The 16,955-nt window shown below is 37.8% G+C and overlaps 1 protein-coding gene across 1 annotated transcript in view; it reads left to right on the top strand.

Annotated features, from left to right (window-relative positions):
- Positions 1 to 16,955, top strand: part of kpna3 (karyopherin alpha 3 (importin alpha 4)) — an 87,827-nt gene that overhangs the window by 44,710 nt on the left and 26,162 nt on the right. The window contains exons 4-7 of the mRNA XM_073045920.1: positions 1,465 to 1,494; positions 2,303 to 2,355; positions 10,704 to 10,799; positions 14,947 to 15,032. Coding sequence (XP_072902021.1) covers positions 1,465 to 1,494; positions 2,303 to 2,355; positions 10,704 to 10,799; positions 14,947 to 15,032 — 265 coding nt within the window. The remainder of the gene's footprint in view (positions 1 to 1,464; positions 1,495 to 2,302; positions 2,356 to 10,703; positions 10,800 to 14,946; positions 15,033 to 16,955) is intronic.

Here is a 16,955-nt window from a genome sequence, read left to right as displayed (position 1 = left end):
AATGGTTCAGCCTAAGAAGTGAGGAAACATTTAACACTGTTTATGCATTGCAATAAATTTGATCATGTCTCCTAGAGCAGGCATACCCAACTGTAGTGAGAAAGGTACTGTGCTGAAGTATTCTGACAATGCAATAAATAAGTAGATGAAATCCATAAATTGCTCAGATTTGCCATTAGCACATAGTAGGGTTTCTCAGTGGAGCAATTAGCTCTGCATGTAGACATGATATTTCCAGAGCTGCATGACAGCTGTAATTTCTAGCGCAGTGAAATTTAACTTGATCTGTGCTAATGGCAATGACCTTATTCCAAAATATAAACTTTGTAACTCAACAATACCTTCTCTCACTTGTCTTGCCATTCTGCCAAACGAAGGTGCGGTATGGGTGTTTATTTTGTCTCCCAAACATTGCTACTCAAACAGTAATTTCTTTTCCATGATTAACTACTCGACTGGGCTGGTGGAATTCATAAACTCGAGATTCTGCAAGTACTGGAAATCTTGGGAAACACACAAAAATGCTGGAGGAACTTAGTAGCATCACTACTGTAAATAATTCGTGAAAATGATATAGTTTGTGTTCTGATTAATCATTTGATATCTAATCAGCAATTTAAATCAGTGTTAGAGTTAATATTGATATGCTAAAATTGCTAAACTCGCCCTCATATGGGGCATTTACTGAAGAAAATTGACAGTTTTTCCTCAATCTTAATAAAGACAGTTTTGAGATAAGTGCTGGTAGAATGTTCAGTAGACTTGAATAACTTAGAGCTTTTACTTTGTGCAGCGTTTCCAGGTGTTCACACAAATCAATTCACCTTTAGTTGGCTTTGAACAGTTACAGGTATAACTTGTGAAAAACGATAATAATAAAATCAGCTTACAAAAGAAAGTGTATATTATAGCATAAGCATTAAGTTCATATTATATGTCTACTGCTTTCAAACCATTTCACTACTTCACATATAGGATTTTTAAAATCAAAAGATATGTTTGATTATTAAATTGGTCAGTAAGATTCTTATGTCCTGAAAGGTCGTAAACAATCCTATATGTGTCTTTCCAGATGTTACATGACTTAATAAGTATTTTCAAAATTTTCTGTTCTTATAAGATTTCCAACATATTCAATTTTTTGCTGTTATTCTGGTGTGTTTTTTCATGCAGGATTGACTGAAATAATTTGACTTGTTGGATTGCTGGGGAATGATGAGGATTGTTTAATAATGTTACAAGTAGTTGGTATTTCAAGAATTATGAAACACTTTCTGCACAGTACATCAGCAGCTGGTAAATTTGCAGGGGGAAATACTTTAAGGAATATCTATTTGGGAACATCTGACATAGCTACAGTATCATAAAATGTATGTGTAAATGCTGAATTCTGACATCTGATGCACAGGTTTAAAGCACTCCAAATAAAGTGCCATCTAATCTTGGTTTTAATTTTCTTTCTAGCAAAATATAACATTAGATGCCATCCTTCAGGTAAGCAAACTTAATTGATGTTTTTGATGAATTGTAATATAAGGAATTCTGTCATTTTACAAGGAAATTCCAACTTATTATTTCAGATTCAGAAGACTTGTATATGTTCTTATGCTAATAATGCACCATTTTTGCTTATTCTTTTAAAAGTGTAGATACAGGGTTTTCGTTCCTTTAATTATTGGGTTTTTTAAAACTTACCTTTCTTGTATCGCACATTTACTACTCCTGCCCTAGGTTCATAAATTCAATTTATTGTCTAAGTATGCATGCAGAATACAACACTGATATTCGTCTTCTCCAGATAGCCGTGAAATACAGAAAAAACATAAAAGTTGAAAAAAAAGGCACCAGCCACCCCCCACATAAAAAAGAAACAAAACTCGCAAACCCTCACTCCTCTCCCTCGCACAAAAGAAACTAACAGATTGCCCATGTGGAAAATGGCAGCTGGAACATCAGAAACCCTAAACCCCCAACCCCCTCCCTCACAGAAATGAACAGTGACAATAGCATCAAGCCCCCAATCCCCCTCTCTCACAAAACCTGACAGATTGTCCACACAGAAAAACACCAACCAGAACATCAGACCCCAAATCCCCACATCCTCCCTCACACAAATCTATGGTGGTCATATAATGAACAGTATAATATAGAGCATTACAACTTTGTGAAACACAGTAACCCAGAAACGTTTTAAGGTTTCCTGTTGCTTTTTTACCAAATTAAAGCTGAATCATTAGCAAAAGAAATGGTTGTTATTTTTTGATCAGGTTGGGAGTTAACTTCTCTACTCTTTAAACTGCAGAATGCAACAAATGAAAACCCCGTTATTCAGCTGAGTGCTGTGCAAGCTGCAAGGTGAGTTGGTGTGTTGGTTGTGTGCAGGTGCGAAGTCTGTAAGTTCAAATCTGTATAGAATCATCACCTCTAGTGGGTAAAATATGCATGTTACACTTAACAGCAAACTGACTTGTCTTTGTAACCTGTGACTTAGCAGCAGTTTTGCTGGTACATGGAAACTCATCATTGTGAAAAACTTATCAGTAAAAGATAACTTGCAGCTTTATGCTGCTAATAAATGACCTAAGATGCTTTACAAAGATTTATTCAAAAGTGAATGCAGGAACAAAGGAGATACTAGAAGGCATGAAGTTGCACATGTTAAATGTCAAAGATTTGAGTGAAAATTCCAGTGCATTAGACCTGGAAAAGGTCGAATAGATTAGGACATCCCCCCCCTCCCCCCAGAGCATAGGATAATGAAGGGAGATTGAATAGCAGTATTGAAAATTGTGAGGTGTATAAATAGTGTCAATGCAAGCAGGCTTTATACCTCTGAGGATGGGCACAACTAGAACTAAAGGTTATAGGTTAAGGGTGAAAGGTGAAATAGTTAAGGGGAACCTGAGGGGAAACTTCTTCACTGCATGTATGGAACTGGTGGATGTGGGTTAGGAGAAGTTTAGATAAGTAGATGGATGGGAGGGGTATGGAGGGCTATGGTCCAGATATGTGTCAGTGTTGGCATTAGCTGAACAATAGCTTGGCATGGACTAGATGAGCCAAAGGATTTTTTTCTGCTGAAGTGTTCCCTAATCCTATTTTTGTATCTTGCCAAGTGAAAGTGCAGGTTACAGTGACTGAGGAAGGACAAGCTCTTAGGAAATTTAAATATGATGGCAAAGGAACCAGTATCCAATGTACAGTACTGTGCGAAGGTCTTGGGCACATATACAATTGCAAGAAGAAGTTTGTAAACCTTTTGCAATTATCTGGTTTTCTGCATTAGTTATTCATAAAATGTGGTCTGATCTTCATCTAAGTCACACTAATAGAAATTCGGTCGGCCTAAACTAATAATTCGCAAAGAGTTGTACTTTTCTTCAGTCCTGAGTTCTCCATTTAAAACAATCGCAGTCTAGGTTCAAAAAAGTATGTGAACCTCTGGAGTAATGCCTTCTACAAAAGCTATTCAGGGTTAGGTACTCCAATCAATGAGATTGGAGTTGTGGGTTGTAGAGGTGCTCATCCCATATAAAAAAGACACACAAAGTCAGGTTACTGACAGTCTGATCTTCTCAAGGAAGATCTGTTTATATGCACCATGCCTTGATCAAAACAACTTTCAGAGGATCTTAGAAGAAGAATTGCAGAGATGCATGAAACTGGAAAAGAATACAAAGGCATTTCTAAAGACCACTGCTCTCCAAAAAAGAACATCTGTACACGTCTCAAGTTTGCAAAAGGCCACCTGGATGTTCCACAACCTTTCTTGGGTCAATGTTCTGTTGACAGATGAGACAAAAGTTGGACTTTTTGCAGAAGTGCACATTGCTATGTTTGGAGGAAACGGGGCACTGCACATCAACAGCAAAACCTCATCCCAACTGTGAAGCATGTGGAAGGAGCATCATGATTTGCTGCTTCAGGGCTTGGACAGCTTGCCTGTCAATGAATTCAAAATTGTATCAGGACATTTTACAGGAGAATGTCAGGGTAGCGGTCCGTTACCTGAAGCTTATTAGAAGTTGGGTGATGCAACAAGACAGTAATCTGAAACACAAGAGTAAATCAACAACAGAATGGTTTTAAAAAAGAGAATGAAAATTTGTGTTTTGGAATGGCCAAATCAGAGTCCAGAGTGGCATGACTTGAAGAGGGCTGTTCATGCAAGGTATCCCAGAAAAATTGAGAAACTGAAACAGTTTTGTATGGAAGAATAGTCTAAAATTCCTCCTCACCCTTGTGTAGCATGTTGGGTGTAGGTTATTGCTGCTAAAAGAGGTTCTACCAGTTATTACATACAAGGGTTCACATTTTTTCCAGCCTGGACTGTGAATAATTAAACAATGTGTTCAATAAAAACATGTAAAGTACCATTGTTTGTGTGTTATTAGTTTAGGCATTTGTGTTTGTCTATATTTGTGACTCAGATGAAGATCAGACCACATTTTTTGAGTAATCAATGCAGAAAACTAGGGGTTCATAAACTTTTTCTTGCAGCTCTATATAGCTAGGGTGCCTAAGACCTTTGCACAGTACTATAGTAACCTTTTTTATTGCACTGTACTGCTGTTGCAAAAAAAACAAATTTCATGAGATGTGAGTAATGATAAACCTGATTCTGATATGGCTCTCTATTGAGAGTGGGAAGGGGCAGGGAGAGGGGAATCATGGTTGGGAAAAGGGGAAGGGAGAGTGGAGTAAGCGGGAAGCACCAGATAGACATTCTGTATGATCAATAAACCAGTTGTTTGGAATTAATTGACCTTACCTGGTGTATGAGGGTTAGGTGTGTCTTCAACTCTTGGCCCACACCCCTCCCGTGGAGCTCTGCCCTCACCATTATCAACATCCTTTGCTCCCGCCTGATTTACAAACATGCTCTCTGCTCAACGTTGACTTATGCAGTACTGGGCAGAAGTCTTAGGTACTCAAGCTATATATATATGTGTGCGTGTGCGTGTGCGTGCGTGCGCAGTTTTGCACGATAGTGTACATTAGAGAGCATGTGGATAATAATTGGGGTTGGGATAGTGGAGTTTTGAATGTTAAAGTTGTGGCAGATGGGGCAATGGAAGATTGCCCAAGGGACTGTATTAATTACGTGGGATAAACAAACAATTGGGAATGTAACGTTGAGGCTTTATGAAGCACTCACTTGCAGTATTGTGAGCAGTTTTGGACCCCTTTATCTTAGGAAGGGTGTGCTGGAACTGGGGAGTGTTCAAAGAAGGTTCATGAAAATGATTCCAGGATTGAATTGCTTGTCACATGAAGAACGTTTGACAGCTCTGGGCCTGTATTGATTAGAATTCAGAAGAATGAGAGAGGATCTCATTGAAACCTCTCGAATGTTGAAAGGCCTCAACAGAGTGGATGTGGAGAGGATGTTTCCTATGGTGGGAGAGTGTAGGATCAGAGGATACAGTCTCAAAATAGAAGGGCATCTTTAGAACAGAGATGAAGGAAAATTTCTTTAGTCAGGGAGTGGTGGATGTGGAGAGCTGTGGAGGCCAAGTCTTTATGGCAGTTGATAAGTCCTTGATTAATCAAAACATGAAGGGATACGGGGAGAAGGCAGGAGATTAGGGCTGAAAAGAACATTGGATCAGCCATGGTGAAATTGTAGAGCAGACTCCGTGGGCCAAATAACTTAATTCTGCTCCTTTATCTTATAGTCTTATGGATTTCAGCAGTAAGCAGCTGAAGATAATTGATGTTAATGTAGTGCCATTTTAAAATGTCAGGATGAACTAGAGCACAAATGTTAATCTGTGTGGTTAGGTGGGGTGTTGTGATATATTCCTTGTATCTGTACTGACAGACATGCTTTCAGTTGGCATACTTACTGGAATTCACACTCCAAGGTTGTTAGTTCCTTCGTTAAAAGCTGACATTCATCAAAGGTAATGGTAAAATGGATCAATTTCAGGGCTGCATACAAAAATCTTTGAAGGTAGTTCATGTAAACCATTGTAGTTGTTTCACTCCAAAACTACTTTTCCATTATTACTAATTTCTAAAGAATTAGCTTTATTATCTATTATACTACAGCTAACTGTAATTCTGCAAAATAGTGTTTAAATTTATCTACCAAAGTTTATTACCCTAGCCTCTAAAGTTACACTTGAGTCACTCAAAGTGATGTTAACACAGTCATTTCTTTCTTTAAACAAGCACTTTTCACATCCGGAAACAAGAAGTGCTTCCTTTTGTGACACATCAAAGCCACTCTATTTATATTGAAAAATCCCTTGCTCCATTATAGAATCATTAATCTTCTAACACTTGTAGCATCTAACATGCCAAGCACTTTTTATTTCTTCTTTATCTTGTTATAATGTTGCATTTTGTTTACGCACTTTCATTTTATTTAATATGTGCTGAACTATTAACTCTGATTTGCCATCCTAAACTTTTAATGTAACGTGGTAGCCTATGTTAACTATCTTCACTACTTCTCAGTTTGATTCAGTGGAAAATGGCCATTTATCAAGGCTTATTTGCATAGAAAATTATCTTAGTTGATTATTTTGTCTGGCAGAATTTCTGTTTGACTAGTAAAATAAGGAAAATCTGCTGTACCATTCCATATAACTAAGATATAGTGGATTTTCAAAATTTTGCAGATCTTCTTTAAATATCATCCGTCTTTTAATGTCCATTGCTGTTTTACTTCCTGGGTACTTTAATTGGTGAAAAAAGTTAAATCTGAATTTTTGGAATCCAAATTGTATGCAACTCTAATTCCAATTACTAATTGACAGATACCATTGCATGTTATTTAAAGTTAATGTCACAGTAGTCATAAACTAGTGCTTTGATAACAAATTTCACTCCAAGAGCCACAATTTTATGTTGTAGAGTCAACCCTCCTTATCCGCGGGGGATTGGTTCTGGGACCCCTTGCGGATACCAAAATTCACAGATGCTCAAGTCCCTTATTCAACCTGTCTCAATTCAGTGGACTTTAGGACCTAGGGAAACCCCAGACCTTATTTAACCTGTCTCAGTGCGGTAGACATTAGGACCTGGTGCCAGAGCTCTGAATGCGCAGTGTTTCTATTCATGAAAATAATCGCGATCATGGTTGAAAATAAAGTGGAAATCATAAAGCGATCGGAAGGTGAAATGCCATCGGTCATTGGAAAAGTGTTAAGCTATGTCGGTCAACGATCGGAAGAATTTTAAAGGATAAAATGAGAAAGTCTCTGCCCCGATGAAAGCTACAATTATTACTAAGCAACGCAGTGGTTTAATTATTGGGTTGTGGAGTTTGGGGTTTTTGATCCTCCACATCAACCCGGCACGGTGGAGAGCGCACTCCATAACGATCTGTCACTAGATCGAACTCGGGAGCTTCCCAAGCCCAGTGCTAAAACATATGTTCTTAAGTGTTTTGTATGCATAGAAAGGTAAAATATATACTATATACTAAGACAAACGTTTGACTAACTGATGCTAAATAATACCGGATGTACCTGTTCCAACTTACTTAGTAAGAGAACTTCCAATTTTTTTCGATCCCGATGCATGATAACCCACGCAATCCTCCTGTATACTTTAAATCATCTCTAGATTACTTATAATACCTAATACAATGTAAATGCTGTGTAAAATGGTAGTTATACTGCATTGTTTAGGGAATAATGACAAGAAAAAAAAGTCTGAACATGCTCGAACAACAAGTGCTGGAAGAGCACTTCCAGGTTTTCCCGATTCACGGTTGGTTGAATTCGCGCATGCGGAATCCACGGATAAGGAGGACCGACTATATTCTTGTCAGGTTATAATGTCCTAAGCTTGTTCTTCGGTGCATTCTTGAACATACTTGAATGCTGATTGTTCCTTGCACATTATGTGCACACATCCTAGTTTATCAATCTCATATTGCACTTAGTACCGATGCAAGCCATACTTGTACCTTTAAATTGTCTTCAGATTGAATTCTTTTCTGAAATATTCCTACATGAAAATTTCAGAAAAAAAGTTCAGTTCTTGGACAAAACTAATATGTCTCTGTCTCTCCTTTCTTTCTATAAATTTTAATAATATAAATTTTCAAAAGGTTCCATTTGACTGAGAAACCAATTATTTTCTCCCGTTTTCCAGACTGTAATTATTAGATGTTAATTTAATCCGCAGCCAATACTGAATTATATTGAACCTTTGTAAACTTGCTTTCTTTTGTCGTTCACGATATGTATTGAAGAAGCATGAGAGACCGTATAATGCAGAAAATGTGGAAAAAAATATTATTGATCTCTGTAATGAGACATCAACTCAATTTGGGTTGGTGTGGCCTTTCAGTTTTCTACATCTTTGAATTTTGGAATTCCTTATGAATTATTATTATTAAAAGCCATCATATTTAGACATAAAGGATATGACGTCTATTCATGTAAACTGTTGTACTTTTACTTCCTTCTGAAGAAATATTCCCTATTTAAGTGTTCCCAGTATCAGCTATTAGTTTGCCCTTAAAACTAAGGGATATTGCTATCTATATTCAACTTACTACTATATAAGACAAAACTGACAAAACTTACTACTATATAAGACAAGACAAAACTTATTACTATATAAGACAAATCATTATTGCGTTATGTAATTGCTGTTGCAATTCCTTGCAAATGCAGTTTTCATGCAAGAAACATCATTATTTTCTAGTCAGAAGTCAATTTATACTGAAAATCCTGTTGTTTCTTAATACAAAAACATCCCACTGTTAGTATTTTAAGATATATGGTGTGCAACTTTATGCACTTGCAGTTACAAATTTTTGTTATACTTTTCAGATAACATGTAATAAATTTAATTATAGAACACAGAACTGTACAGCAATTGGAAGGGAAAACTGGAGGCAGATGTCCATTCCACCCAAGCTGGATTGTATGGAGTTATAGAGTCATATCCCATAGGAACAGGCCCTTCTCCCACAATATCCATGTTGACCTTTTTGCCATCTACACTAATCCCATTTGCCCACATTAGGACTGAATCATTTATTTCCTTGTCTATTCATGTGCCAGACCAAATACATAGTAATTGTATCTGATTCTGGCCACTTCTGACAGCACCGTCCAGATATCAACTGCTTTTTGTTTAGAAAAAACTTTCCCTTCAGATCACTTTTCAATATCCTCCTCTCACCTTAAGTCTGTTTCTCTTGTTTATGATATTCACATCATGGTAAAAAGAATATGACTGTCTACCCTTTGAAATGCACATTTGTATCTCTCTATCAGATCTCCCCTCAGCCTCCTCCACTCTGGAGGAAAACAAGTCCAGTTATCCACTGTTTCCCTATAACTGAAGTCCTCCAATCTAGTTACCATCCCGGTGAATCTTTTCACAATATCTCACCATGTTACGACTAGAACTGCACAGAATGTTATCAATGTTTGTGGAGCTGGAACATAACATTTCAATGTTTATGTTTTGTGTTCAGCCTGCAAAGAAAGCATGCCACATGCCTTCTTCACAACTCTATTGCCACTTTTAGAGAACTGTGAATTTGTACCCCAAGGTCTCTCAATTCCTCAATGTTTTCTAGTACCCTCCATTTATGATGTATGTTCTATCCTTATTTGAAGTCCCAAGTAAGCCACCTCACACTTGTCAGGTTTAAATTCCATCAACGACACTCTGTTCAATTTTCCATCTTACACGTATATTCTGATGTAGCCTTGAGCAACCTTCTTTGCTACCTACAGCCCAGCAATTTTTGTGTCAGTTCCAAACTTGTCAATGACATCTCCTACATTCACATGCAAGTCAAGCAACTAAAGAGATAAAGATTAGCTTTATTTGTCACATGTACATCAAAGCATACAGCGGACTGCATCATTTGCATTAAAGACCAGCACAGTCTGAGGATGTGTTGGCGGCAGCCCAGAAGTGTCGCGATGCTTTTGGTGTCAGCATAGTATGCCCACCACTTACTAGTCTACATCTTTGGAATGTGGGAGGAAACTGGAGCACCTAGAAGAAAGCCACACATTTGTGGGCATAACGTCCAGCAAGCAGCAGTAATTGAACAGCAGTCATTGATTGCTGATGCTATAAAGTGTTATGCTACCTGCTACGATACCGTGCTACCTTTAATATACTGTGCCGTCAGTAAAATATATCACAAATAACAAAGGTCCTAGCACAGATCTCTGTGTTGTGCATGTTTTGTTAAAATGCATTGTGAAAACAGGAGCAGTTAAGGAGCACGGTTTTTCATCGGGAATGATGGAGTTACGTTGGACACATCAGTGGATAGTTGCATTGATATAATTCAATAGAAGTGGAAGCTTCTTAAATTTAAAAAAACTTAAGCAAAGTTATGCTAATTATATGTTAACCAGCTTTTAAACAGTAAATAAATTAGGATCAATAGTTTTGTCATATAGATTATTATTTTCAGGTAATGTAAAGTAAGATCATTATTTTCAGGTAATGTAATTTTCACCTTTATTAGGAAGCACTTGGCCACTAATGTTTTTCACATCAAGATTTTAATTGAATATTTGGGCTGTTGATACTATTCTGAATGTCATTGTAAAGTTGTGCTTCTTTAATTGCAGTTTATTTAAAATTAATTCTTTGTGTGAGTGTCTACACCTATGTTATAATTAATATGCTTTATTTATTGTATATGAAAATGGAGGATTTAATATGTATTTGTAATTTTGTTATTCCTTAAAATCTTGCAGGAAGTTACTATCGAGTGATAGAAATCCACCAATTGATGAATTAATAAACTCTGGTATCTTACCTGTGCTAGTCCAATGTCTTGAAAGAGATGACAAGTAAGTGTTGAAATATGGCAGTCTTCATTGATTGCTTTGCATTGACCTAATAATTATGAAAGATGTGGAAGGTACAGAAATAAGCCAGTCATCCAATATGTATTCCATTTATCGAGTCCTCTCCCATTTCTTTGTATGTTCCTATCAAAGTTAGTTATGCTTTATTTATTGATAATAGGATTTTAAGCACTGCATTACAGTGAGACATACATTTGGAGTTAATGCTTTGAAACATTAAGAATGATGATGTTTACCTATGTTATTTTTGTCGCACAGCTAAAGCAGGACTTGACTGGCAATGCGAGTAGATGTTTTATGCTATTATAATTGGCCTTATGCTGATCTAGATTATGAGAGTTCAGAATTTTGGAAATTTATGTTTACCAGTCATTGAACAAGAAATAGTTATTTTCTGTTGCATTGTGAGATGTCCATTGCTGATGTTTGCTTCAATGAAGTGTATGCAGAAAGAACCCATCACTTTTTTTGATAGCATTATTTACATCAAAAGTTCTGGACCAATAGTAGAACAAGTTTTTTTTTTCTCTTTCTATTGGTCTAGAGTTTTTGGTTGTAGGTTATGAATATTACAATCATTATTCAATACATACTGTACTTTATGGAGGTTGAGCAGTTATTCACATGCTCAACACCTAATGAATACTGGTGATTAGATTTCAAGTTTTATTTTTGTGATCTTGGATCTATAATTTGTACTCTGTCTTTTTCATTTCATAATGGAACCCAAAGTACTAATTGTTGAGAGAATTGTGTGCTAGATAAAGCTCTTATGTCTTCTAAAGTAGTACCATTTATTATTGGTAAGTATGAAACAGAAGTGCTTCATGTGGATTTACTTTGATCACATGCACATATTATTTAGATCAAAGCTGTCAGTGGCAAAAGTAGCCTCCAGATCAATAATTTCTGTGGCTCACAACAACATGAATTATTCTTTTCACAGCCAATGTCCACGATTAATATAAATCTTTATTACACAGTTTCTTAACATTTTTAAGTATTGATGAGTTGATATTGAACATTTGATACCCTGTAGTCAATTTTTGGTGTTGAATACTGTATGTGTTCAACAAATAAAGCAGTGAGATACAGTGGAATTGATTTTATTGCTGGGATATTAATGCATGCAATGCCTTGGAAAACTATTCAGCCCCCACGACTATTGTCACATTTTACTGTCTTATTTTCTAAATTTAAAATGTATTGGAAGTAGGAGTTTTTGAACTAATCTACAAAACATTGCGTATCATATCAAATGAAGTGAAAAATTCCAAAACCTGTCAACAATGAACTAAAATTTGAAGACCAAAACTGAGGCTGAAGAAGTATCCATCCCCTTTGTAATTACTACGCTAACTTCCCTCAGGTGCAATGCTGTATATTACCATACCAACTCGCTCAAATTGTTGATGTAGACAATTGGAGGGTCAGCTGAATTAATACTCCCTCTCTCTATAAGGTCCAATGGGATGGTAGATTTTTAACAGGCCAAACCAAAACAAAGGCAAAAGAGCATTCAAAGCAAGTCAGGGAAATCTGAGGAAGGGTACTAGATCATCTCAAAGGCACTGAACGTATCTCAGAGCTCAGTGCAGTCCATTGTGAAAATATGGAAAAATATGAAACCACAGCCACACTGTCTAGGTCAGGCCACCCTCTAAACTTAGTTGCCAGAGAATAGCCCTTTAGAAAGGGTACTGTGATCCCAACAGTCACTCTTGAGTGAGCTGCAGAGGTCAGTGGCTGCAACTGGAGATGAAGTTCATGGCTCCACAATCTCTTAAGGCCTTCACAAAAACAGTATTTTATGGAAGAGTATTAAGGAAGATACCCTGGCAAAAAAAAATAGCATATCCTCGTCCGTAAAGACTTTGCAAAGCATAACTTTCTGGCGTCAACACTAAGCTGTACATGTGGTGTAAATCAGCCAGGTAACAGCATCCCTGCTGAAAGTATGGTGGAGGTAACACCATTTAGTATCTTTTCAGCAGCAGGGACTAGAAACCTGGTCAGGATTGATGGGAAATTGAATGCTGCTAAATACAGAGAGATCTTGGATTAAAAACCTGCCAGAAAGCTTAAACTGCAGAGGAAGTTAGTCATTCAGCAGGACAATGACCCAAAGCACACTGCCAGATAAACTACAGAATGGCTTCAAATGAAGAAAATTTATGTCCTTGAGTGGCCCAAAGTCCTGATAACCTGGCTGAACATCTCTGACAAGACCTCAAGATTGCTGTCCACCGCCATTCCCCAGTTAACATGGCTTGACTAATTTTGCAAGGAGGAATGGGCAAATCTTGCTCCATCACATTGTGCAAAGCACATAGAGATTTATTCAAAAAGCCTACTGGCTGTAGTAGCTGCAAGAGGTGGTGTAACTAAGTACTGAGTAAAGGGGGATTAATACTTTTGAATTGCCAATGTTTCAGTTTTTTATATTAATTTTTCATGCTTTACAAATGTTCTCTTTTTTTTTGGTGGACTCTACTGTGAGAAAAGGAGCATATGATTCACAAATAAAAATTCTCAGTTAAATTGATCAAAATCCCTGGTTGCAATGCTCATTTGTGTGAATAAAGGTTTGGGGGATGAATATTTTTACAAGGCACTGTATCTCTGAAATCAGCCAAGTAGTATTATTTACTTAACCTTTTTTCGATTGTTGGATGAGGGAGACAGTATTTTGTTTTAAATTAATGAAGTTGGTGCCCTTTATTTAATAGTAAACAGATTCAACAGTATGACATATGGTACATTGAATAGTTGATTCCATGTTTCTAAAGACTTAATCATGAAGTTGGTCAAAACTCAGTCTAAACCCAACTAGACCACATCCAAACTGAACCCAGATTAAGCATAACACACAGTTGGAACCTGTCAGTTTTGGATCAGATAGGCACTTGAGGAAAGGACTTCTGCTCAAGCTTGAGGCTCCCTCTGGTTTGACAGCATTCTTTGAGATTTTCTTGATGACATTCGCCACTGGACCTTTTCCTCTTACCTGTTTCTCTGGGTCAAGCACATCTCTCAACCTTGGTTCCTTTTCATTTTCTCACATTCAAGTTTAATTGTCATTCAACCATACATATGAATACAAGCAAGCGAAACAGCATTTCTCTGAGGCCAAGGGGCAAAACATAGTGCCAACAGTCACACACAGCAAACAGCACATATAGCAGACAAACATATAGTCACAAAAATATATAGTTCAAGTCTCTGAGTGTGGTGGCCTGTAGATTTATGGTGCACATGATGCTATCTTGGAGCCATGTTTCTGCAGGTATGAGCACGCAGCAGTCCGCATTATGCGCGGGTGCAGCTGCAAACAGGACCCAGCTTGTCTTCTACCAGGTGAACACTAGAGGGCAACATGGATGGGCGGGACCAGCCCCCAACTCTGCACTGATTCCAGCTCTCACTTGCATTGCCTCGGGCATCTCCTCTCCTGAAATTGGAGTTTCCCGTTTAAGATGGTGCTGGTGAAGCAAACACAACTGTTAACTACTTTATTGCTAACACTTTTTCTTGAAAACGATCACTACAATCAATAGCCTGTAACTTCCCTTTTGGAGTTGAGCTTTTGAACTGCCTGTACAACCTGGCATTTTTGCGGTATGAAAGCCTTGAAGGTGGAGTACAGTTGCGGCCTGGTATGTATGGTCTGAATTGAGCCAGTGGGGAATGAGGCAATGTTTGGCTGCAAGAGTGGACTCGGAGGTGATTTGAAGCAACACACCAGTGGGACAGACCTGCAGGACTTGATCTCAATATCCAGCAGTGTCTTGCGATCACAAAAAATCTGCAAAGGACAAACAATTATACCTTTTGCTTAGAACCCGAGAGGTCAATGCAACCGCGCGAGTTGCCATCTCACTGGAAGACTTTTACCAAGCCAAAGGACATTTTTCCCCCCAAAACTGGCCAGAACTGAACCTAACACAATAGGGTTTTGTTGGGCAAGCTGCTGGAGTAATATGTTAAATACCAACTAGAAGCTTTAATTCTTTCTAGAATTCTAATCTTAATGTGGTCAAAGTGACAATAAAGCCTGTACAATGCCTTTTGTAATTTTGATGTTTGTGACTTATCACGGTAGACTTATAAGTGTTTACTTATCTTGCAGTCCATCCCTTCAATTTGAAGCCGCTTGGGCATTGACTAATATAGCATCTGGGACTTCAGCACAAACTCAAGCAGTTGTTGAAGCAAGTAAGTGACAGAACCGATCCACTGAAGATGCCAACATATTGTCAATTTATTGTTTTGTATTGTTTGCTTGATTTATTGCTTATTATTGATTAGAAAATAACGAGAAAGCGCAATGCACTAACGGTGCTAGTTAAAGAATGTGTAGGAATACTTCACGAACATTTAGCTGTATTCGTCAACAGTTTCTTTAGTTCTACAATGTCAGGCTGCTGAATTTTCCTTGAGCAATGCCCAAGACACAATGGCAACTTCTCATGTAGCGCATCTTTATCATGCATCATTCCCTCGTTGACAGTCTTTCCTGGTGTATTGTAAATCAAAATTCTTGTGACTATTTAAAAACATATTTTGGCTTTTGCAACTGCATTTCAGTAGCCTTCCCCATCTCACACTGTTCACTCCTCTGATTTTGAAGGTTTTGCGTTTCTCAGTTGGTAGGAAAACTAAATACTGTTCTCACAAATCACTTCATCTTTTAAAGTAATTTTGAAGGCAAGGTTGGGCAGATTTACTAAATACTTTCCTCCCTCTATTTTCTATGCTGCTTATTTCATCTCTCAGTGAAGTATTCAGGGTGATTTATGAGCTATATTATTAATGGACTATATTGAGCAGTGATTTGTAAGTTTCTTCCCACAATAAACTCAATTTTTAAAATTATTTTGGCTGTACCTTTCCTTCTTCCAGCCTTTTGCACTACTATTCATGCAAGAAATTTTGATCATTTTGAATTTACTTTCACATTACAGATGCAGATAAATAATTAAAATATCAACAGGAGACCCTTGCGTTTAACTTGAATTTTTTCAGGCAAAGTAAACCCAGGGGAACAGACATTTGGAGGAATGACTGAAAACTTATCTAAAATAATGATTGAAGTTTTTAGATAGATAGATACTTTATTCATCCCCATGGGGAAATTCAACATTTTTTCCAATGTCCCATACACTTATTGTAGCAAAACTAATTACATACAATACTTAACTCAGTAAAAATATGATATGCATCTAAAAACACCCTCTCAAAAAGCATTAATAATAGCTTTTAAAAAGTTCTTAAGTAGTTTACTTAAATACATTGAGTCCTAACCCCAGCACTTTAACATATCTTACTCCTGGCGGTTGAATTGTAAAGCCGAATGGCATTGGGGAGTATTGATCTCTTCATCCTGTCTGAGGAGCATTGCATCGATAGCAACCTGTCGCTGAAACTGCTTCTCTGTCTCTGGATGGTGCTATGTAGAGGATGTTCAGGGTTTTCCATAATTGACCGTAGCCTACTCAGCGCCCTTCGCTCTGCTACCGATGTTATACTCTCCAGTACTTTGCCCACGACAGAGCCCGCCTTCCTTACCAGCTTATTAAGACGTGAGGCGTCCCTCTTCTTAATGCTGCCTCCCCAACACGCTACCACAAAGAAGAGGGCGCTCTCCACAACTGACCTATAGAACATCTTCAGCATCTCACTACAAACATTGAATGACGCCAACCTTCTAAGGAAGTACAGTCGACTCTGTGCCTTCCTGCACAAGGCATCTGTGTTGGCAGTCCAGTCTAGCTTCTCGTCTAACTGTACTCCCAGATACTTGTAGGTCTTACCTGCTCCACACATTCTCCATTAATGATCACTGGCTCCATATGAGGCCTAGATCTCCTAAAGTCCACCACCATCTCCTTGGTCTTGGTGATATTGAGACGCAGGTAGTTTGAGTTGCACCATATCACAAAGTCCTGTATCAGTTTCCTATACTCTTCCTCCTGTCCATTCCTGACACACCCCACTATGGCCGTGTCATCAGCGAACTTCTGCACATGGCAGGACTCCGAGTTATATTGGTTTGTGGCCTCAGATTCTGTATTATCAGCCGCTCCATGGTCTTCATCACATGCGACGTCAAGGCAACAGGTCTGAAGTCATTCAACT

The sequence above is a fragment of the Hemitrygon akajei genome, chromosome 5 (assembly GCF_048418815.1).
Source record: "Hemitrygon akajei chromosome 5, sHemAka1.3, whole genome shotgun sequence".
Classification (NCBI taxonomy): domain Eukaryota; kingdom Metazoa; phylum Chordata; class Chondrichthyes; order Myliobatiformes; family Dasyatidae; genus Hemitrygon; species Hemitrygon akajei.
The sequence above is the reverse complement of the archived record's forward strand: the minus strand, read 5'-3'. Positions and strand labels throughout refer to the sequence as shown.